The following is an 18,289-nucleotide window of genomic DNA, read 5'->3' as shown; positions in this document are numbered from 1 at the left end:
TGTATCGGGCTGCCTTGAACTGAATTTCTCTCTTGGATTCTCTCCAAACCAGATGATCTCAACTCTAAATACGGTGATTTCAGAATACTGTGGCCTGCCTGTGGGCCCCGATCACTTGGGAGGTTTGGTACCAAATCTCATTCTGATCTGAGTTTACCCGGGGAAGGGCCATCGCACGTTTCCCATGGACTCTGAAAATCTATTTTATAAAACATATTCGAAGCTGCTGCTAGTCCCTGGAGTCCACACGTCCTAGGTACCAGTCAGAGAACGGCTGTGCGTGTGCATGGGTGGGGGTTCCTCATCCCCATGCAGGAAGCTGCGAGGGCGGGGAAGTTCCCAGCCCCGGGCAGACCCGCCCTAGCAGCCTGGGATTGGGGGGTGGGGGTGGGGTTAGCAGGAATGGGGCGGAGCTGGAGCTCCCGAGCTCAGTTCGCAGAGCCCGGGAAGCCGGAGGCAGACGACAGCAGGCGGAGTCAATCTGGCGATCTGGCAGGTGTGTGCGCGCTAGGAGTGGAGGGCTCTGGGGTACTGTCAACTCCTGGTCTCGGGTAGGGAGATGTCCCCCTTCTCTCCCAACTCACTTTGGATCTTCCTTTTCTGCATTGCCCTGGGTAGCGCAGGGTGGGAAGAGCATGGAGCAGTCCTGGGAACCAGGACCGTAGGCTCCTCCTCGGCACATCCTAGGATGTGGCTGCCTTAATGGGCTGTGACCGCACCGTGGACAGTTCCGCCTATGGAAGGGGCAGGGAATGTGAGAAACATTTTCGAGAGCCCCAGATCTCCCCTGGGCTGCATTGTACTTCTGTCGAGGCGGGAACTGTGGGGCACAGCCACGGTGTGAAAAGTGATTGGATTGATCAATCAGAAAGGGTGTATTAAGTGCATACTGTGTGCTAGACTTCGAGCTAGGCCTTAGGGATGCAAGTGCAAAGACTGAAATAATTTCTGATCTTACAAAAGGAAAACAGGCATTTCTTGGAGTAGGGGGGATTTCAGTAGGGAAGAAGCTTACAAGGAGTCTGTTTGCTCATAGCTTGTAAGTGCTCCAGTGTGGAAGTTGGGTTGTAATCGATGTTTAGTCGTTTTCAGTCGTGTCCTGCTCTTGACTCCTTCTGGGAGTTTTCCATTTCCTTCTTTAGCTCTTTTTACAGATGAGGAAACTGAGGCAAACAGGGTTAAGGGACTTGCCCAGAGTCAGTGCGCAGCTAATCAATACCTGACCTCAGATTTGAACTCAGGTCTTCCTGACTCCAGGCCCAGCACTCTTATTAGCTGCCCCACAGAGCTTTGTCCCATATTTCCCAGATCACTCTGATCCCTTCCACCAGGCTGGTGCCAAGGAATGGCTGACCCTCCATACTGGGAAGAACACTTCTTCCCCACAGTATTGATGAAGCTGGCAGGAAGTTGTAGGTGCCATAGGACAAGCTGAAGGCCTCCAGAGTTCTGTCTCCCAATGGGGAGGGTGAGTGGGATTCAGGAGCTATTTGAGGATCGGAGGCATGACTCTTAGATACCATTTTTAGGTCTTACCAACTCTTCTGCTTTATCCGTGGTGCCCTTAAGCTCCAACCTGCTCTGGATTTCAGTGAGCAGTACCTATATCTCCTGTGTAGAGGGAGAAAGGCTCATTTGGTCCTTTGGATACTTTCATTATCACATTCTTGCTGCTCAGGGCTCTTGGATATTTCTCTTCCACTGTATTTTGCTCTGGTTGGCATGGATTGCTGGAGATCATTTAGTTCATAGGTTATTATCTGCAGATAGGAATTGTAGGATAAAACCTTAGAAGTCATCTGTCAACCTTCCATCCAGGGCAGCAACTACCTCAGCAGCATCTCTGAAAGTGGTTCTTGCAGCCTCTGCTGGTATATCTTTAGAGATGGGGGTGCCCTCCTTTTCAAGGCAGCTCATTCTTGATTGTTGGACAGTTCTCATTGTTCAAGAACTTATTTTTTATATTGAATTGAAAGCTGTCCCAACCTACCTCTCTTTAATCACACAGAATAAGTCTAATCCCCCTTTCATATGACAGCATCAGATGTCTGAAGCTATGGATGTATTTTTCTCTGTTTTTGACTAAAGAGCCCCAGTTCCTCCTGTGATGGAATTTTGTGTTCTTTCATCATCTTGGTCATTGCTCTAGGGACTTGTTCAAATTTTTCAGTGTTCCTAACAAAATGTGTTACCCAGAACTGGAGACAATAATTCAAAGGTGATTTGTCCTCTTTAGCATCTCTAGAACACACCTCTTTCTCATACCACCACCACTGTAGTCTAGGGCCTCCATCATTTCTAGTCTCTCCCCTCTCCAATCCCTTCTCTACACCACTGCCAAAGATTCCTGGAGTGTGGCTCTGAACATGTCGCTCCTGTGCGTGGTTATTTGTATGTCATTTCCTTCATTAGAACAGAAGCAGCTTGAAAGCAGGGACTGTTCTTGCCTTTTTTGTACTTCTGGTGTTATTGTCATAGTGCCTGGCACATAGTTGTCATTTGATAAATGATTATTGACTTGACTTCAGGGCAGGAACTGTCTTGAAATTTTGTATTTGTATTCTAGAATTTATCACAGTGCTAGGAAAAGAGAAGGTGCTTAATAAATGCTTGTTTGATTGTTTTAGACACTGTGCTTATAATAATGCAACCTAAGATGGTGTTAACTGCCTTTCCTAGTCTTCAGGTACTGAGAGAGGTGGCATGAGAACTCAGAGGAAAAATGGTGGTAGAATCCTTAGAGGTCATCTAGATTAAGTGTGTCATTTTAAAGAGGAGAAAAATGAAGCCCAGTGAGAGGAAGTAAGTGTTAATAGTATTTATGGAATAAGGCATACACCTGGGCATGTCTGTGTTGGGAGGGGGGGAATTGTAGGAGTGAGGGCAATTTTCAGATCTCTGGACTGCTAGGAGCTTAGGATTTGCCTTCTGGTCTCTGTCCCCAACCCATTACTTGAAATGGGTTCACCTTGACCATCCAATATGAGACATAGCTCCACGTAGAAGTGTGGTAGAAGGAGAGATGATCAAAGACTATAGTTAGCTCACTTGTGACAAAATGATTCAAGGCAGGGGTGGGGAACCTGCGACCTGGAGGTCACATATGACCTTCTAGGTCCTCGGGTACAGCCTTTTGACTGAGTCCAAGTTCTACAGAACAAATCCTTTTATTAAGGGGATTTGTTCTGTGCTGGTTGGATTCAATCAAAGTGTGGATTCAATCCACACTTGAGGACCTAGGAGGCCACACATATCTTTAAGGCTGCAGGTTCTACACCCCTGCCCTAGATATTTTTTCTTCTTCCCCTGATTTGGATTTCTTAGCCAGCCAGTTTTTCTCCCTCTTTCCCCTAGGAGTTTCTGGTTAAGGGCGAAGCTTGTCATCAGCCAGGTCCAGACATGATGAGAATGAGACAGCTACCCTGAGAATCTAGTTTAAGATTTAGCTTCCTGTGGCATGTATGCTAAAGGAAGCATATGCAGACTGTGAAGAATCAGAAATGCAAATCACTGGGCCCACACCATAGGCAAAAAATCAGGTATACCTGGATGTTACCGAAATTGACGTCGTGCAGGATGTCAGCAGCAGAGTGGGGTTGTGGAATGGCCAATCTCCTTTGCTTATCCTTCCGGTTTCTTTAAGGAAATGACTCCTTATGGCTCTTCCCTCTGAATTTCATGTGCTGACGTTAAATTGAAACTGAATTAAAGAATTTTGTTTCATCATCTCTGGGGCAAGTTCCTTCTCCTGTGATTCAAAGGGACAGAAAAATAAGCTAATAAAACAAGGTAAAACAAATAGAAGATTTAGTCAGGAAAAGGCGAAGGCAGTATTGGACAGCAAGTGGGTAAGGGCAAGGGTAGTAGGGGCAGTGTCTTCAAATTTGTGAAGAATTTTTACAATGGATATGAATGACCATGTCTATTTTTTCCATCATGGAGGAATGGACTTTAATTGCAGTAGAAATTGAAGTTCAATGAAAGAATCACAGGATCATAGATTTAGAGCTAGGAGGACTTTAGGTGATGGGTCCAACCTTTTGAGGAAACTGAGGCATAGAGATGTTAAGTTTCTCAGGAGTCATAGCTTATGGGTATCTGAGATAGGGTTTGAATTCAGGTCATTCTGAGTTCAGAACTCTTAAGAAGTCCCTGACAGTGTTACCAGGGACTGGAATAAGCTAGATTTTAAGATAGATTAGATACAGCTTTGTTGGAAGGTGGGAGGCTGGATGAGCTCATCCCTCGATCTTTGTCTGAGACCTGAAGTCCTAGGACAGATGTTGGAGAGGCAGTGGGACTTCCCTATTGCTAGAAGGCAGGGCTCACATCTCATGGAACCAGCCTGACTGCTCCTATGTGGGACACGTGGCTGCCTTGTGACATGAGTCTAGAGAGCTGTGGTCTCATCCTATGGGGTGTGACTTTAATGGCCCTCCCATCCTGTAATGGGCTTTGAAAAATGAAATAGTGTTTATCCCCTACATCTTCTATGTGTGTCTGGTAGGTTTCTTGTGAGTATCTCACCTGTCTGTGTCTGTATTTCTTAGTATGTCTCTGCATCTGGGTGTGCTTGTTACATGTTTGTATCTCTGTGAATCTTGTATATACCTGTTTGCCTCTGCCTATCTGGTGTGTCGGGGATTTTGGGCGAGGGATAACTCAAAGCATGGATGAAAATGACCTAGAATTTTCTGGTTTTATTCCTTTTGTCTGGATGTCAGGGCCTGGGGATGGGGTAATACCTGTGGGAATGTGGTGGTTCATTCTGGGGCTGTTTTCTGAGATAGATGAAGACCTGCGATGACACTGTCATGAAAGGAACGATATTCAAGTTCTTTCTTAAGTTTTTTATTTTATGTCACCCTTCTGTGACTATAAATCACTCTAGAATACCTTCCACTAATCTACCTACCTATCTTCCTACCCTTTCTGCTGCTTACCCTGCCACCTTCTGCCTGCTGGGGACTCTAGAGTATTAATGCTGGCAGAGGAAGCATTTCCCTGGGAGGAAGAAAGAACTGACTAGAAGAAGTGAAAAGGAGAGACACACACACAGAGAAAAGGAGAGACAAACACTGAGAGAGATAGGGACAGAGACAATGTGCTGGATATGGAGTCAGAAAACTAGGTTTAAATCCTAGCTTTACTGTTTATTATGTGACCTTGGATAAGTCACTTTTCTTTGGCCCTAAATTTCTTCTCTTAAATAAAATATTTAGATTAGATGATTTCTAAGATGCTTTTTATTATCGTATGATCTTGTATGGGCTGGCAGCCTGGTACGAGGGAAACAGCCCTAGTAGGGAGTTGGGAAACCTAAATGCTTCTCATGGTACAATGGAAAGAACATAGCCACTGGATTCATAGGATGTGGGTTCAAATCCTCTCCCTGATGCTTTTTATCTGTGTGGCCTTGGGTAAGTCATTCAAACTCTCCAGGCTTCAGTTTCCTCATCTTTAAAATGAGGGGGTTGGACTCTGAAGTCCCTTATATCTCTAAATCTGTGACCTCATGAGCCTTCTACTTCTGCCACTAACCAACTGTGTGACCTCTGGCAAGTCACCTCCCAGCTCTATGCCTCAGTTTCCCCTTCTGTCACATGAGGATTTTTGACTGGATAAGGTCCATTCTGTAGTTCTGTGATTCCCATACAGTTCTATGCTTCTATGACCATGTTATTTTGTATTGTTATTAGCATCTTTAGTTTTTATTGAAATATATTCACTTCTGAATATATTCAGAATATGTATATTCTTTCCGTGTGCTCCAATGAACCATCCCTTTAAACATCAACAGTGATAAAAAAAAAACCCAACCAACTTCTCACCATAGTATAACTTCATAATCTCCCATCTCTGCAGAATTACACAGTTTAAGATTCCCTCCCTATTTCTACTGTTATAGATATTGTGTGTATTGTTTTCTTGGTTCTACTTAGCGCACACTACATTGGTCCATATAAACCTTACCATGTTTCTCTGAATTCTTCATATTCATATTCCTCTACCACAGTTTGTTTTTCTCTAAATTTCCACCTCTAAAATCTACTTATTTTTTTTTTGCTACCCACAAAAAGTACTGCTATAGGTATTTTTGATGTATATTCCCTTATAATTTTAAAGGAAGTTCAAGCCTAAGGGCCCTTCTAAGGGAAGAGACTGTGTTTCAGGTGGGAGAGATGATGAGCTGGAGGAATGAGGGCGGGGCTTGTCAACGATGCTTTGCAGTTGGTCCAGTTAAAACTCTGTATGTTGAGACAAAGCCTCGTATTTCCTTTTACCTTTTCCACTCACCTTCCTGTCTGGGCTCCATCTCATCTCCATTGTCACCCTGCCCCCCAATAATATATAGGGTGTGTGTGTGTGTGTGTGTTTGTGTGTTTCAGGGAAGGCTATACATCTTACTTCAGCCTCCTCTACTCATTGCCCTCCTCAATTAGCCCTTTCAGGTACGTTGCAGTGAGGAGCTAGGCTGGGCTTTGCAATTGGGTCTGAAAGTGGGTGTGCCAGAGGGCTCTTAGTATTTTGGTGTGATTCATCCTAGCTACAATTCTGCTCCTTGGACTGAGAGATCCCCTGCCTGACACTTGTGGAGAGTTACTAGGGAAAGACCACACAGAGGGGGCAAGAATATGGAGGGAGGAGGCACTTGTAGAGTTTTAGAATGAAGAAGGTATAAACATAGAAATCTTCATGGAATTGTTCTGGGAAAGTTTTATGCAAGAGGTTTCGGTTTTTAATTGCCATAGGGTGGGGACAGAGTTGTTCCTCCATCTGTTTCTGGACTTTGTCCCTTTTAGGTTGGATGCATCATGGGAGCCTAGCCTACTTCCCTGGAGAACATATCTCATAGTTGTCCCCCTCAGGCAGATGTCTTCTTTGTTTTCCTGTCACAGCTCAGTTATCTCTGAGTGTAAAACTGGAGCTAAGTGGCATCTGGGAGGTTGGGCAGCAGAGGCCTCAGAGCCAAAAGGAACCTTACAGAAGGAAGGGCAGAAGGTAAAACAAAGTCCCCAAAGCCAGCATACTCAGTTCTGAAAGGTTATATTCCTATAGCAGCTGTAGTAGTAGTAGAATTAAAAGAAATCAGTCAAAATTATGTCTGTTCTACTCACTGTCTATGTGACCTGGAGCAAGTTATTTCATCTTGCTGGGCCTCAGTTTCCTCATCTGTAAAATAAGAGGATAGGACTTGGTGGTCTGGTCCCTTCCAACTTTCAATCCTATGATATTCTCCTGATTTGTACAGGAAAAGAGAGAATTCCAGTCACTGGCTTTCAGTTTATCTCTGGAATGGGCATACTGATACTCCCTGGACAAATGGTGTAACTTCTCTGTCTCAGTTTCCCCATATGGCTAATTCTGGTTATAGAAAATTTGGTTTACTCTTCTAGGATTGAGGATTTTGGAGACTTTCCTTCTTTCGGTTTTGCTTGGCCTTTGTATATACAAATTCCCAGAGGGTTCCAACCCAACTGCCCCTCCCCATGAGGCAGAAAGCCAAATTCAGCATTGCTGTTTCTCTTAATTGCTCCAAAGGAGGAAGCAAGAAGTTTTTTCCTACCCTGATTTGAATTGGGGATGAAATTGGAGATTCATTTGTTCATGTGTTGTATAAACATCAGGCGCAGGGCTCTGTGCTAATTCAGCAAAACATGCAAAGGTGAACAAAACATATCCCCTACCTTCACAGATCTTATGATCTGTTTTTTGTTTCATCTCTGGCCTGAGAATATTTTCACTGTTGTAGTTGGCAACACATCAACTCTTTGTTTGAACTCTTGAGTACAAGTAATAAACTTCTTACATCATTTTGTGAAATTTCCTTTGCTAGCTTGAGCATAAGACTTCAATCTTTTCTCCAAAATAGCATTCCCCACTCCCCCTCCCCAATTCCCCCAGGGCCCATTTTCCAGAATGAAATAGGTACTAGATCCGAGATACTTTGTGATTTTGTCAGGTACAAGCCTTGAAGCTGACTTTTCTTTTTGGTCTAGATTCTGTGATTTTCTGGGGACTTGTACTATGAAATCGTCTGTCCATGAAGATGGACAACTGAACTAAAAGTTCCGGTCTTCAAGAGTTTCCTGGGGACATTAAAAGTTTCAGTGACTTGCCCATGCTCTTACAGTTACTGTGTGTTAGAAACAGGATTTGAATCCAGACCTTCCTGACACTGGCCCTCAATTCCACACCACCTCTCAGCTAACAATACGTAGACTGCAAAATGGCAGAATGTAGAGAGAAGGTATGTGTGAGTGAATGAGTGAATGTGTGTGTGTGTGTGTGTGTGTATTGTGGCAGGGAGGGGTGGGGAATAGAGAGGGGAAGAAGATGGTGAGAATAGGTAAACAGGACCTTCTACTAGTGCTCCATCATCAGGTATCCACAAATTGACACATCCTACGTTGTTGTGTAAATGTGGGATTCTCAGGGGCAAAGACTGTTTTCATTTTTATCTTTCTATGCCCAACAGCTGGCACAATGCATAGCACATGGAAAGTGCTTAACAAATGCTTGTTGAATTGAACTGAATGTGAGAATCTCCAGGAATTGGGTCTCTTCAAGAGGACAAGGCAGCTTGTGCCTTGTCAGGAGAGTTTGGAGAATCAAGGGCCAGAGACTCTGGAAACAGGAAACCAGGATTAGATAATTTATTGGGAGTCAGGAGGTGTGGGTTATCATCCTGACTCTTCTGCTAACTGACTGCATGGCTCTTGGCTGAGCTACTTCTCCTTTCTGGACCTGTTGCCCCATCCATCAAATAAGCACACTGAACCAGGGGGACCTCAGTTCTAATGTTCTATGATTTTATGATTCTCTAGTTCTTCATGCAGCAGCATTTTATCTCCTGAACTCTAGGCTGATGTTTGACTGTTCTCAGCCTGACTTTTTCCAAAGAAACTCAGTATTTATTTCTTTTTCCTCCCTAGGATGAGAAATGTGCACACAAGAATTTTTCCAGGCTCAGCGGAGCCAGTTGGTGGGGCGGCTGGCCTTAAGGTCGTTGGAGAATTTTGAAAGTATCTTGGACTACCTGCTATCTTGGGAAGTGCTTACTTGGGAGGATTATGAGAGTGTGAGCCTCCCTGGGCAGCCTCTGTCCACTCTGGCTCGACGCCTGTTGGATATTGTCTGGAATAAGGGCGGGCAAAGCTGTGAGCTGCTCTTTGCCGCAGTGCGGAAGGCAGAGGGAGCAGATGAGCAGACAGAACCAGGAAACCAGTGGAGTCAGAACGTGTCCTGTCCAGCCCAGGACCTGCAGAGACATAGGCCAGTGATTGTCAGGAAAATCTACGGCCATGTGGAAGGCATTTTGGACCTTTTACTCGAACATGGTTTCATCACCAAATACGAATGTGATGAAATCAGGCTGCCGATATTTACGTCATCTCAGCGGGTAAGAACTTGGATGAGAAAAAAATCATGAGATGGATGTTTAACTAGCAGAGAATATTGTGCACGTAATCATCCTTGCAAACCAATAAGGGTCACAGGACCTGAATAAAATTATCTATTAAAATGTTAATGTAATGTCATAGGAGGAATATCACAGGCTCATAGGACCACAGATTTAGAGCTGGGAGGGTCATTAGAGTCTGTTAGCCCCCTCTCTTAATTTTACAGATAAATAAAATAATACCTATATGACATCAGGCAATAAAATTGGAGCACAACATACAACATCATTATTATATATTCATATAGTGCATTTTTTGGTGCTTTGCACCACTTTTCCCCAAAGCACTTTTATAGTATGTTACAATTAGGTGGTGCAGCGGATAAAGCGCCAGGCCTGGAATCAGGGAGACTCATCTTCCTGAGTTCAAATCTGTCCTCAGACAGTTACTGGCTGTGTGACCCTAGGCAAGTCACATACTTTGCCTCAGTCTCCCCATCTGTAAATGATATGGAAAAGGAAATGGCAAATGTATCTTTGCTAAGAAAACCCCAAATGGGGTCACAAAGAGTCAGACATGGCTGAAGATGACTGAACAACAACAACAACACAGTAGAAAGAGTACTGGCTGTAGGCTCAGAGAACCGGGGTTCAGAGACCACCCCTGGCGATCACTACCTGTGTAACCTTGGACAAGTAATTCAAAATCCCTAGGTGTTCGTTTCTTTATCTATCATGAGTGGGCTGTACTGACTGGCGTCTTCGGTCCCTTCCAGGTCTAGAGCTTGGATCCTGTGAAATTGACGTCCTTTCCATAACCTTACAAAATTGTAAAAGCTGGCACTATCTCCACTTACAGATGGAGAAATCAGATCTTGGTGAAGATAGAGGACCCGGCTGAGGCCTATGCATTTAAGGCAGAGTTGGTAGGAGAACCCGGGCTCCTTGGCTCCCACTGCTGGGCTTAGGCCACTTATTCACAAACGCCACCTCAATGGGCATGACCCATGGCGTCAGGGTGTGTGAGGAAAGCAGCTCTGGATTTGAAGTCAGAAGAACCTGGCTATGAATTTTGACCACTTGTTATCTGTGTGACCCTAGGCAAATCCTATTCCCCCTCTGCACCTCAGTTTCCCCATTTGAGGGAGCTGAACTAGATGACCTTGAAAGTTCATTCCAGTTCTTTATGCTACTATTGGTTTTTCATTTAGACTTTGTGCCCTAGTACCAAGTACAGTGCCTTACAGGTATTGTGTACTTAAAAAAATCTATGTTAGATTACATCGCATTGGATTGGACTGGATTGGATCAACCTTTTTGATAACTGATAAATATTTGAGCAGAAGGCTAGGCACTGAATTACCTCTGATTTCATTAGTATAAGGAATTCCCAGGTGAGGAAACTACTTCTACCAATATGAATTGGTACCTTCTTTGCAACTTAGAGTACTAAGAAGGTGCCTAGAGCACTGAGAAGTTAAGTGACTTGCCCAGGATCACATGGCCATGTGTCAGAGGGAGGACTTGAATCCAGGTCTTCATGGTTTGGAGTCCAGCTCTTTGCCATCTACATCAAATATCTGTCTCACAGTTATTTTGAAATTGGCAAGAGGTATGTGTATGTTTACCCAGCAAATGTCACTTATTCCACTCTAATTAAACCAAGTTCTGATAAGTCTTATGAGTATTTGTTGAATACCTACTATATTTACAGCACTGAGGGGATACCGAGTCAGGTGCCATAGTCCTTGCCTGGAAGGTGCTAATAGCCCCATGAAACAACCAAAGACCAGGACACAGTATGTGATCAAGTACATGGATTTCTATACCCCAGAATCTAAGAGCAATAAGAATTCAGAGATAGAAGAGATCAGTGTAGGCTTGTTATGGGAAGTATTACAGAAGAGGTTGGTACTTGAATTGGGCCCTGAAGGATGGCAGTTTAGGTAGAGAGAAGACAGGAAGAAATTTCTGGTGGAAGAAACAGCATGAGCACAGGCATGGAGGTAGAATGGGAGGAAGCAGCCCTGGAGAAGAGAGGCCGTGAGCCTGGCAGAAGCAGGAGCTTGCTTGATAGAGATGACCGAAATAGCACGTATCTCTGGGCCTCAGTTTCCTAATCTATAGAGTGGGTAGAAGAGGCAGGAATGGCTGATCACTGCTGTCTGTTCTAATTCCAGATCATATGATTTGAGGAGAGGTAGGATAGGGTCAGTTGGGTAGAGCAGTGGATAGAGTGTTGGGCCTGGAGTCAGGAAGACCTAAATTTAAACCCAGCCTCAGACACTTACTAGCTATGTGACCCTGGGAAGCCACTTCACCCTGTTTGCCTTAGTTTCCTCATCTGTCAAATGAGCTGGAGAAGAAAATGGCAAACCAATCCAATGTCTTTGCCAAGAAAACCCAAAAGGGGTTCTGAAGGGTCAGACATGACCAAAACCAACTGAACAACAATAGGATAGGGTCAGATGATAAGACTGTGTGATCCCAGGATTTGGGGCTGGAAGGGAATGTAGAGATCATCTCTTCCAACTCATTCATCTTCCAGATGAGGATGGTGAAGTCTAGGAATAACCTCTCAGTGACTTGCCTGAGGGTAGCATGGGTAGCAGGGCCAGGATTTATCAAGGGACTTGAGTGAACAATATAGGCTTGTATTTTCAAAAGCAAATGCTCTCATTTTGCAGACATCCTTCTCTAGTTTCTCTCTGACTTAGTATCAGTGAAGTGTCTGGAGTATGTTGGCAGTGATAGCAGAGAGAGGTAAAGAGGTGCTGGAAAGGCAAATGGTTTGTCTCCCAGATCTGTCAAAATGGGGCCTTTCATTTTCCTGGAACCAGCCATGTCCCTTGGTTGACATGCTATACGCAGGAAGGACTGACCAGCGTCAAGGGAGTAATACAGAATGTATATTACAGGAAGAGAAACTGTAGTGAAGAAACACAGGTTCCCTTAAGGCTTTTGTCACCAAAGTTACTCAGTTGGGTATAAACAGGCTATTAGGAAACAGGAGCTATGTAACATCAGCCTGATTCACCGAGCTCTTAACAGAGTGGGGACTGGGCTATCAGTCTTAGCTCAGATGCTCTTGGCATTAGTCATAATATTAACTTTAAAAAACTCCTAATCTTTTCTTGGCATTTGATTATGGCAGAGAAGGGTAGTAAAATCATAATAATCAGTTAAACACTTTTCTTTGAGTCACTTTGTGTGAACTTGAATGGATGTGTAATGGGCTTTTTGTGATTCTCAAAGGCAAGAAGGCTCCTTGATTTTGCAAAAGTAAAAGACAACGGAGTGGCCCAGTTTCTCCTCCAACACATCCACCAGTTGCCTGTCCTGCCGGCCCCATTCCCTGATGGTACGTATGTGTTTCTTAGCTCGTCAGAAATAGAAGGATCTTTTCCACAATATAAGCTGCTCTTGGGAGAAGGAATTCTGGGTGGTTAAAAAAATGGTCAAGGCAGGCTTTGTCTCTCCAGCAACATCACCAAGAATGCTTATTGTCATTGAAAACATTGATTACATACTGAGTTTTGTATGAGGTGCCGCACAAAGAGTACACAGCTCTGCTTCCTGACTGCTGGGATAGTAATAATAAGACCTAGCATTTATGTCACACTTCAAGGTTTGCAAAGAATTTTACATGTGTCATCACATTTTATTCTCAAAACAATCCGGGAAGTAAGTGTTATTGTTATTTCCATTTTACAGATGAGGAAATGGAGGGTGGGAAGCATTAGGTGACTTGCCCAGGGTCACGCAGCTAGTAAGCATCTGAGTCTGGATTTGAATTCAGCTCTTCCTGACTCCAGGATCATCTGTCTACTATGTCACCTGACTGCCTCTAACTTATGGTCTTAGGCTGACTTATGCTGTTGTATAAAGCCATAGAAAGGCCAGCCATAACCATTAAAGTAATATACCAGGGGGCAGATGTATTAAAGTAGTTAAAGCAATATACCAGCATACCGAGCATGGAAATCCACTGGGGTAACTAGGTGGTATGGCAGATAGAGTGTTGGGCCTAGAGTCAGGAAGACCTGAGTTCAAATCTGGCTCCAGCTGTATGATCCTGGGAAAGTCACTTAACCTCTATTTGTCTCAGTTTCCTCATCCATAAAATGGAGATAATAATAGTACTTACCTCCCAGGGTTGTTGTGAGGATAAAATGAGATAATAATTGTAAAGCACTCAGCACAGTCCCTGGCACATAGTAGGCATTATATACATGTTAGCTATTATGATCATCATATTATTACTGAATACAATGCCCTCTACACATGTTGGTAATGTGTTCCAGTAGAAAGAACACTGGACTTAGACGTAGAAGACTTGGGTTCAAATTCTGGCTCTATCATATACTTCTTGGGCAAGTCACTTAACCTTGTTGGTGTGTTATTTCCTCATCTGGAAGATGTGAGGGTAGACTAGGTGGCTTCTGAGCTCCCTTTCAGTCCTAGATCTATGATTAGATCTATGATCTATCATTAGAAGAAAAATTTACTTTCTTTGAAAATTTTGAGATGCACTTTGGCTATTCAAAGGCTATTAAAATAACAACTTGTCTCAGGAACAAGAGCAAACACGTGCAAAGTCCATCACTTTGACTCAAGATGCTGCTGTGCTAATTGCCTTTAGAGTATGAGCAATCCTTTAAGTAAGCTATTAGGTTGAGAAGAGTGGCAATTTGACAGTCTATTAATTTAATGGATGACTAGTTGCAAAAGAAATATGAAATCTTTCATTGAGTGCACACAGCACTTTGTTTTGCAATTTTATAATGCATTTGTCATGTGACATTGTATGGCATGGTTATCTGTGTTGTGTCTATCCCCTACCAGACTGAAAGTTCCATAAGGGCAGACGCTTATCTGAATTTTGGATCTTGCCAGTATCTATGATTGTGTTCTCTATTTTTTTGTTCAGTCACGTCCAACTCTTCATGACCCCACTTAGGGTTTTCTTGGCAGAGATACTGGAGGGGTTTGCCCTTTCCTTGTCCAGCTCATTTGACAGATGAGGAAACTGAGGCAAACAGGGTTAAGTGACTTCCCCAAGGTCACACAGCCACTAAGTGTCTGAGGCCAGATTTGAACTCAGGAAGATGAGTCTTCCTGACTCCAGGCCTGGTACTCTATCCTCTGCACCACCTAGCTGCCCCGTGTTCTCTAGACAGTAAGCAATAAATGTTGAACAAATGAATATGTGAATGAATGGCTATGCTTAGAGGTTTCTGTCAGTGTGAGCTAAATCTTTGGAGTGTCCTGCTCTCCCTACCAGAACTTTGAACAGCTCCTATATCCCTAAGACAAGGGAGGTTATTTATTTAGACTTCTGAGTTAATAAATCTTGCCAAGGACAGTTTCCTGAACATTCCCTACTCATGACATTGCTTATTCAAAAGTGTTTTATGATAAAATGAACTGAAAATGAAGAAATCCAGGCCACCCCTCTGTGTCAAGGCATGAAACATGGGCCAGACGAAAGTTAGACAGGTCAGGCACCTCTGAGCTTCCCCTGTGCCCCTTGTCTCTGGCTCTCCCGCTATCACTCCCTGCCACATAGGCCTTTCTCTTTTCATCTTTCCTTTTTTTAATTCCCTCCTTACACCTCCATTACATTTTATATCTGCTTTGTCAATGCTTTAGACCTACAATAGCACATTCCTAGGCCCCATGGATTGCACTGGGGACTAAAGGGTTTGCTGATCCAAGGTTTGCTGACCAGGATGATCCAGGATGTGATTTAGTGATTCAGACGACTTCTCTGAGAAGGAAATTCCCTATAACTGTGGTCCTGCACTTCCTAGGGATATCCTAGGTATTCTTTTGGCCTGTGGGAAGGCAGTATTTCTAAGCATAGTTTAACATTTAACCATTTACGATGTAAATAACCCTGTGCTCCCTAGGGAACCCAGGTTTAGCTAAGTCAACATTCACTGCTTCCTGTGTAGGATCCTATTTTTATCTGTTTCTCTTTCTTCCAGATATTGCATATAAGAAGTACATGGCCAAGCTGAAGTCCACAGTGTCCTCCCAGTCTCGTTTCCTTAGCACCTATGATGGCACCGAGAACCTATGCCTAGAGGACATATACACAGATAACATCTTAGAGATTAGGAAGGACCTTAGTGTCAGTGCATCCAGCCAGAAGTGCCATGACATCGTGGAACTCCCAGACATCTTCGGTGACAGTGGTTGCATCAATGAAGATGCTGACACGGTGCTTTTGGTGGGAGAAGCTGGCAGTGGGAAGAGCACACTCCTGCAGCAGCTTCACCTCCTCTGGGCCACGGGCCGGCACTTCCAGGATTTCCTCTTTGTCTTCCCATTCACTTGCCGGCAGCTGCAGTCTGTGGACAAGCCGGTCTCCATGCAGACCCTACTGTTTGAGCAGTGTTGCTGGCCGGATGAGGGCCAACAGGAGGTCTTCCAGTACCTGCTTGATCATCCGGACCAGGTCTTGCTCACTTTTGATGGGTTTGATGAATTCAAGTTCAAGTTTACAGACAGAGAGACACACTGTTCCCCAACAGACCCTACATCTGTGCAGAGCTTGCTCTTCAACCTTCTACGGGGCAATCTGATGAAGAATGCTAAGAAGGTGCTGACGAGCCGGCCCCATGCTGTCTCCCCTTTCCTCAGGAAGTATGTGCGGAAGGAACTGAGCCTGAGAGGCTTCTCCCAGGGAGGGATTGAACTGTTCATGAGGAAGCATCACAGTGACCCTGGGGTCGCGGACAGGATAGTCTGTCTGGTGAAAGCCACCTCAGCCCTGCATGGTTTGTGCCATGTTCCTGTCTTCTCCTGGATTGTGTCCAAGTGTCACAAGGAGCTCCTGCTGCATGGCTGTAGCTCCCTGAAGACGACCACAGACATGTATCTTCTGATCCTGCAGCATTTTGTGCTGCACGCCTCCCCTGAGGATGAGGGGTGGCACCCTGGGACTACTACCCTTCGGCCTCGGCTCCCCACCATCCTGCACCTGGGCAGACTGGCTCTGTGGGGCCTGGGCACTTGTAGCTATGTGTTCTCTGCAAAGCAGCTCTGGGCATCTGGGATGGATGAGGAGGACCTTTCCTTGGGCTTCCTGGTACGATCGAAGAGCTTCTCTCAAGAGAGTTCGGCTCCTATGGAATTCCTGCACATTACTTTTCAGTGCTTCTTTGCTGCTTTCTATCTACTGCTTGGTGCTGAGGTCACCCCCTCGGTGATCAGGTGCTTGTTCAATCATCACAAGAAGCCCAGTCGATCCCTGGCTTGGCTGTTTCCTATGTCCTGTGTCCAGTCCCCTGAGGGAGAGGAGGAGAGTGTTACAGCCCTCCTGCAGAAAGCTGAACCTCACAACATCCAGATCACTGCCATTTTCCTGGCTGGCCTGCTGTCCGACGAGCACTGGGGTCTATTAGCAGAGTGCCAGGAGCCCTCTACCCCACTTCTCCAGAAACAGAGCCGCGTTAGGTGGTGCCTGGCCCGAGGCCTCAGGAGGCACTTCCAGTCTATTCCACCAGCTGTGCCTGGTGAGGTCAAGAGTATGCATGCCATGCCCGAGTTTGTCTGGTTGATCAGGAGCCTCTATGAGATGCAGGATGAGCACCTGGCCCGGGAAGCCGTCTGCAAACTGGAGGTTGAGCACCTGAAGGTGACCTACTGCAACATTGGTCCCGCAGAATGTGCTGCCTTGGCTTTTGTGCTGAAGAATCTCAAGCAACCTGTGGCCTTACAGCTGGATTACAATTCAGTGGGAGATGTCGGCGTGGAACAGCTCTTGCCATGCCTACGGGTCTGCCAGGCTCTCTAGTGAGTACTTCATTTAGCTGCTTTGGAATGGCCTGATAACACCCTGGCGCTTTGGAAGAGGGGACTCAGAGAAGCATGGGATGTGAGAGCTTGTGACCTTAGAGTTTATGACATTTAAAGAGTTTGAGAGACATAATTTCTGGGTATTTAATCATTTTATTAATAATGCTAACATTTAATAATAAAAGTGGTCAGTGGCACTGTTGCATGCCAAAGACCTTCATGGTGGTGGGCTCAGAACTTACATGGCTTTGGAAAAGTGGGTGTTCCTGAAGGTATCAATCAACTCCAGTTGGTTAACAATTAATGAGAAAATGAACATTACAGTGAGATGTGGGCTCATTCTAATGAGGGTCTTGGGGGTAAGAGACTTAGATCATCCAAGTCTTGGTCAAAGAGACTTATCAATATATATATCAAAGAGAGAATTCACTTCTACCCCAGACCTGTCTGACCAAACACAATGAACAGGAATTCACCAATTCTCTCAGCCTGGTTGGGCAAGTTTTTCCCAAGATTCCCACACTGTTTGATTTCTGAGCAAGGAAGCAGAAAAGGGGAAAAAAACTTGGTCCTAATTCCATACAGTTATTAAATACAAGAGAGAAGGGCAGCTGGGTGGTGCAGTGGATACAGCACCAGCCCTGGAGTCAGGAGGACCTGATTTCAAATCAGACTTCAGACACTTGACACTTACTAGGTGTATGACCTTAGGCAAGTCACTTAACCCTGATTGCCTTGCAATGAATGAATAAATCAATAAAATTTTAAATAATACAAGAGAGATAATCATTTCTCTCAAGTCCTTCTAGTCTAGGGGTTCTTAACCTTTTTTTTGTGTCATGGACCCCTTTGGCAGTCTGGTTAAGCCTATGGACCCCTCCTCAGAAAAATGATTTTAAATAAATAAAATAAAATATATAAAGTTACAAAGGAAACCAATTATAATTAGTTATGGTATTAAACAAATAAGTTCATGCACCCCAGATTAAAAAACTCTAATTATAGGATCTTAAAGGTAGAATTTGAAGGGAGCTCAGAGGTTGTCCTATCTAACCCTTCATTTTATAGACCAGAAGAGTG

At 44.4% G+C, this 18,289-nt stretch overlaps 1 protein-coding gene across 3 annotated transcripts in view; it reads left to right on the top strand.

The window, feature by feature from the left end:
• The first annotated feature begins 408 nt into the window (after positions 1-408).
• Positions 409-18,289, top strand: part of NOD2 (nucleotide binding oligomerization domain containing 2) — a 40,458-nt gene continuing 22,577 nt past the window's right edge. For 2 of the 3 annotated variants that reach the window (XM_020985162.1, XM_078150074.1), the window contains exons 1-4: positions 409-496; positions 8,937-9,403; positions 12,659-12,764; positions 15,394-17,206. In XM_020985162.1, the coding sequence (XP_020840821.1) occupies positions 8,945-9,403; positions 12,659-12,764; positions 15,394-17,206 (2,378 nt within the window). In that variant the 5' untranslated portion in view covers positions 409-496; positions 8,937-8,944. Of the gene's footprint in view, positions 497-7,962; positions 8,252-8,936; positions 9,404-12,658; positions 12,765-15,393; positions 17,207-18,289 lie in introns of those variants that run through there. The other variant, XM_078150073.1, reaches the window with a different exon arrangement.

The sequence above is a fragment of the Phascolarctos cinereus genome, unplaced genomic scaffold (genome assembly GCF_003287225.1).
Source record: "Phascolarctos cinereus isolate Bilbo 61053 unplaced genomic scaffold, phaCin_HiC Scaffold_2;HRSCAF=192, whole genome shotgun sequence".
Classification (NCBI taxonomy): domain Eukaryota; kingdom Metazoa; phylum Chordata; class Mammalia; order Diprotodontia; family Phascolarctidae; genus Phascolarctos; species Phascolarctos cinereus.
Note: the sequence above shows the minus strand (reverse complement) of the source record. Positions and strands in the feature narration are given on the sequence as shown.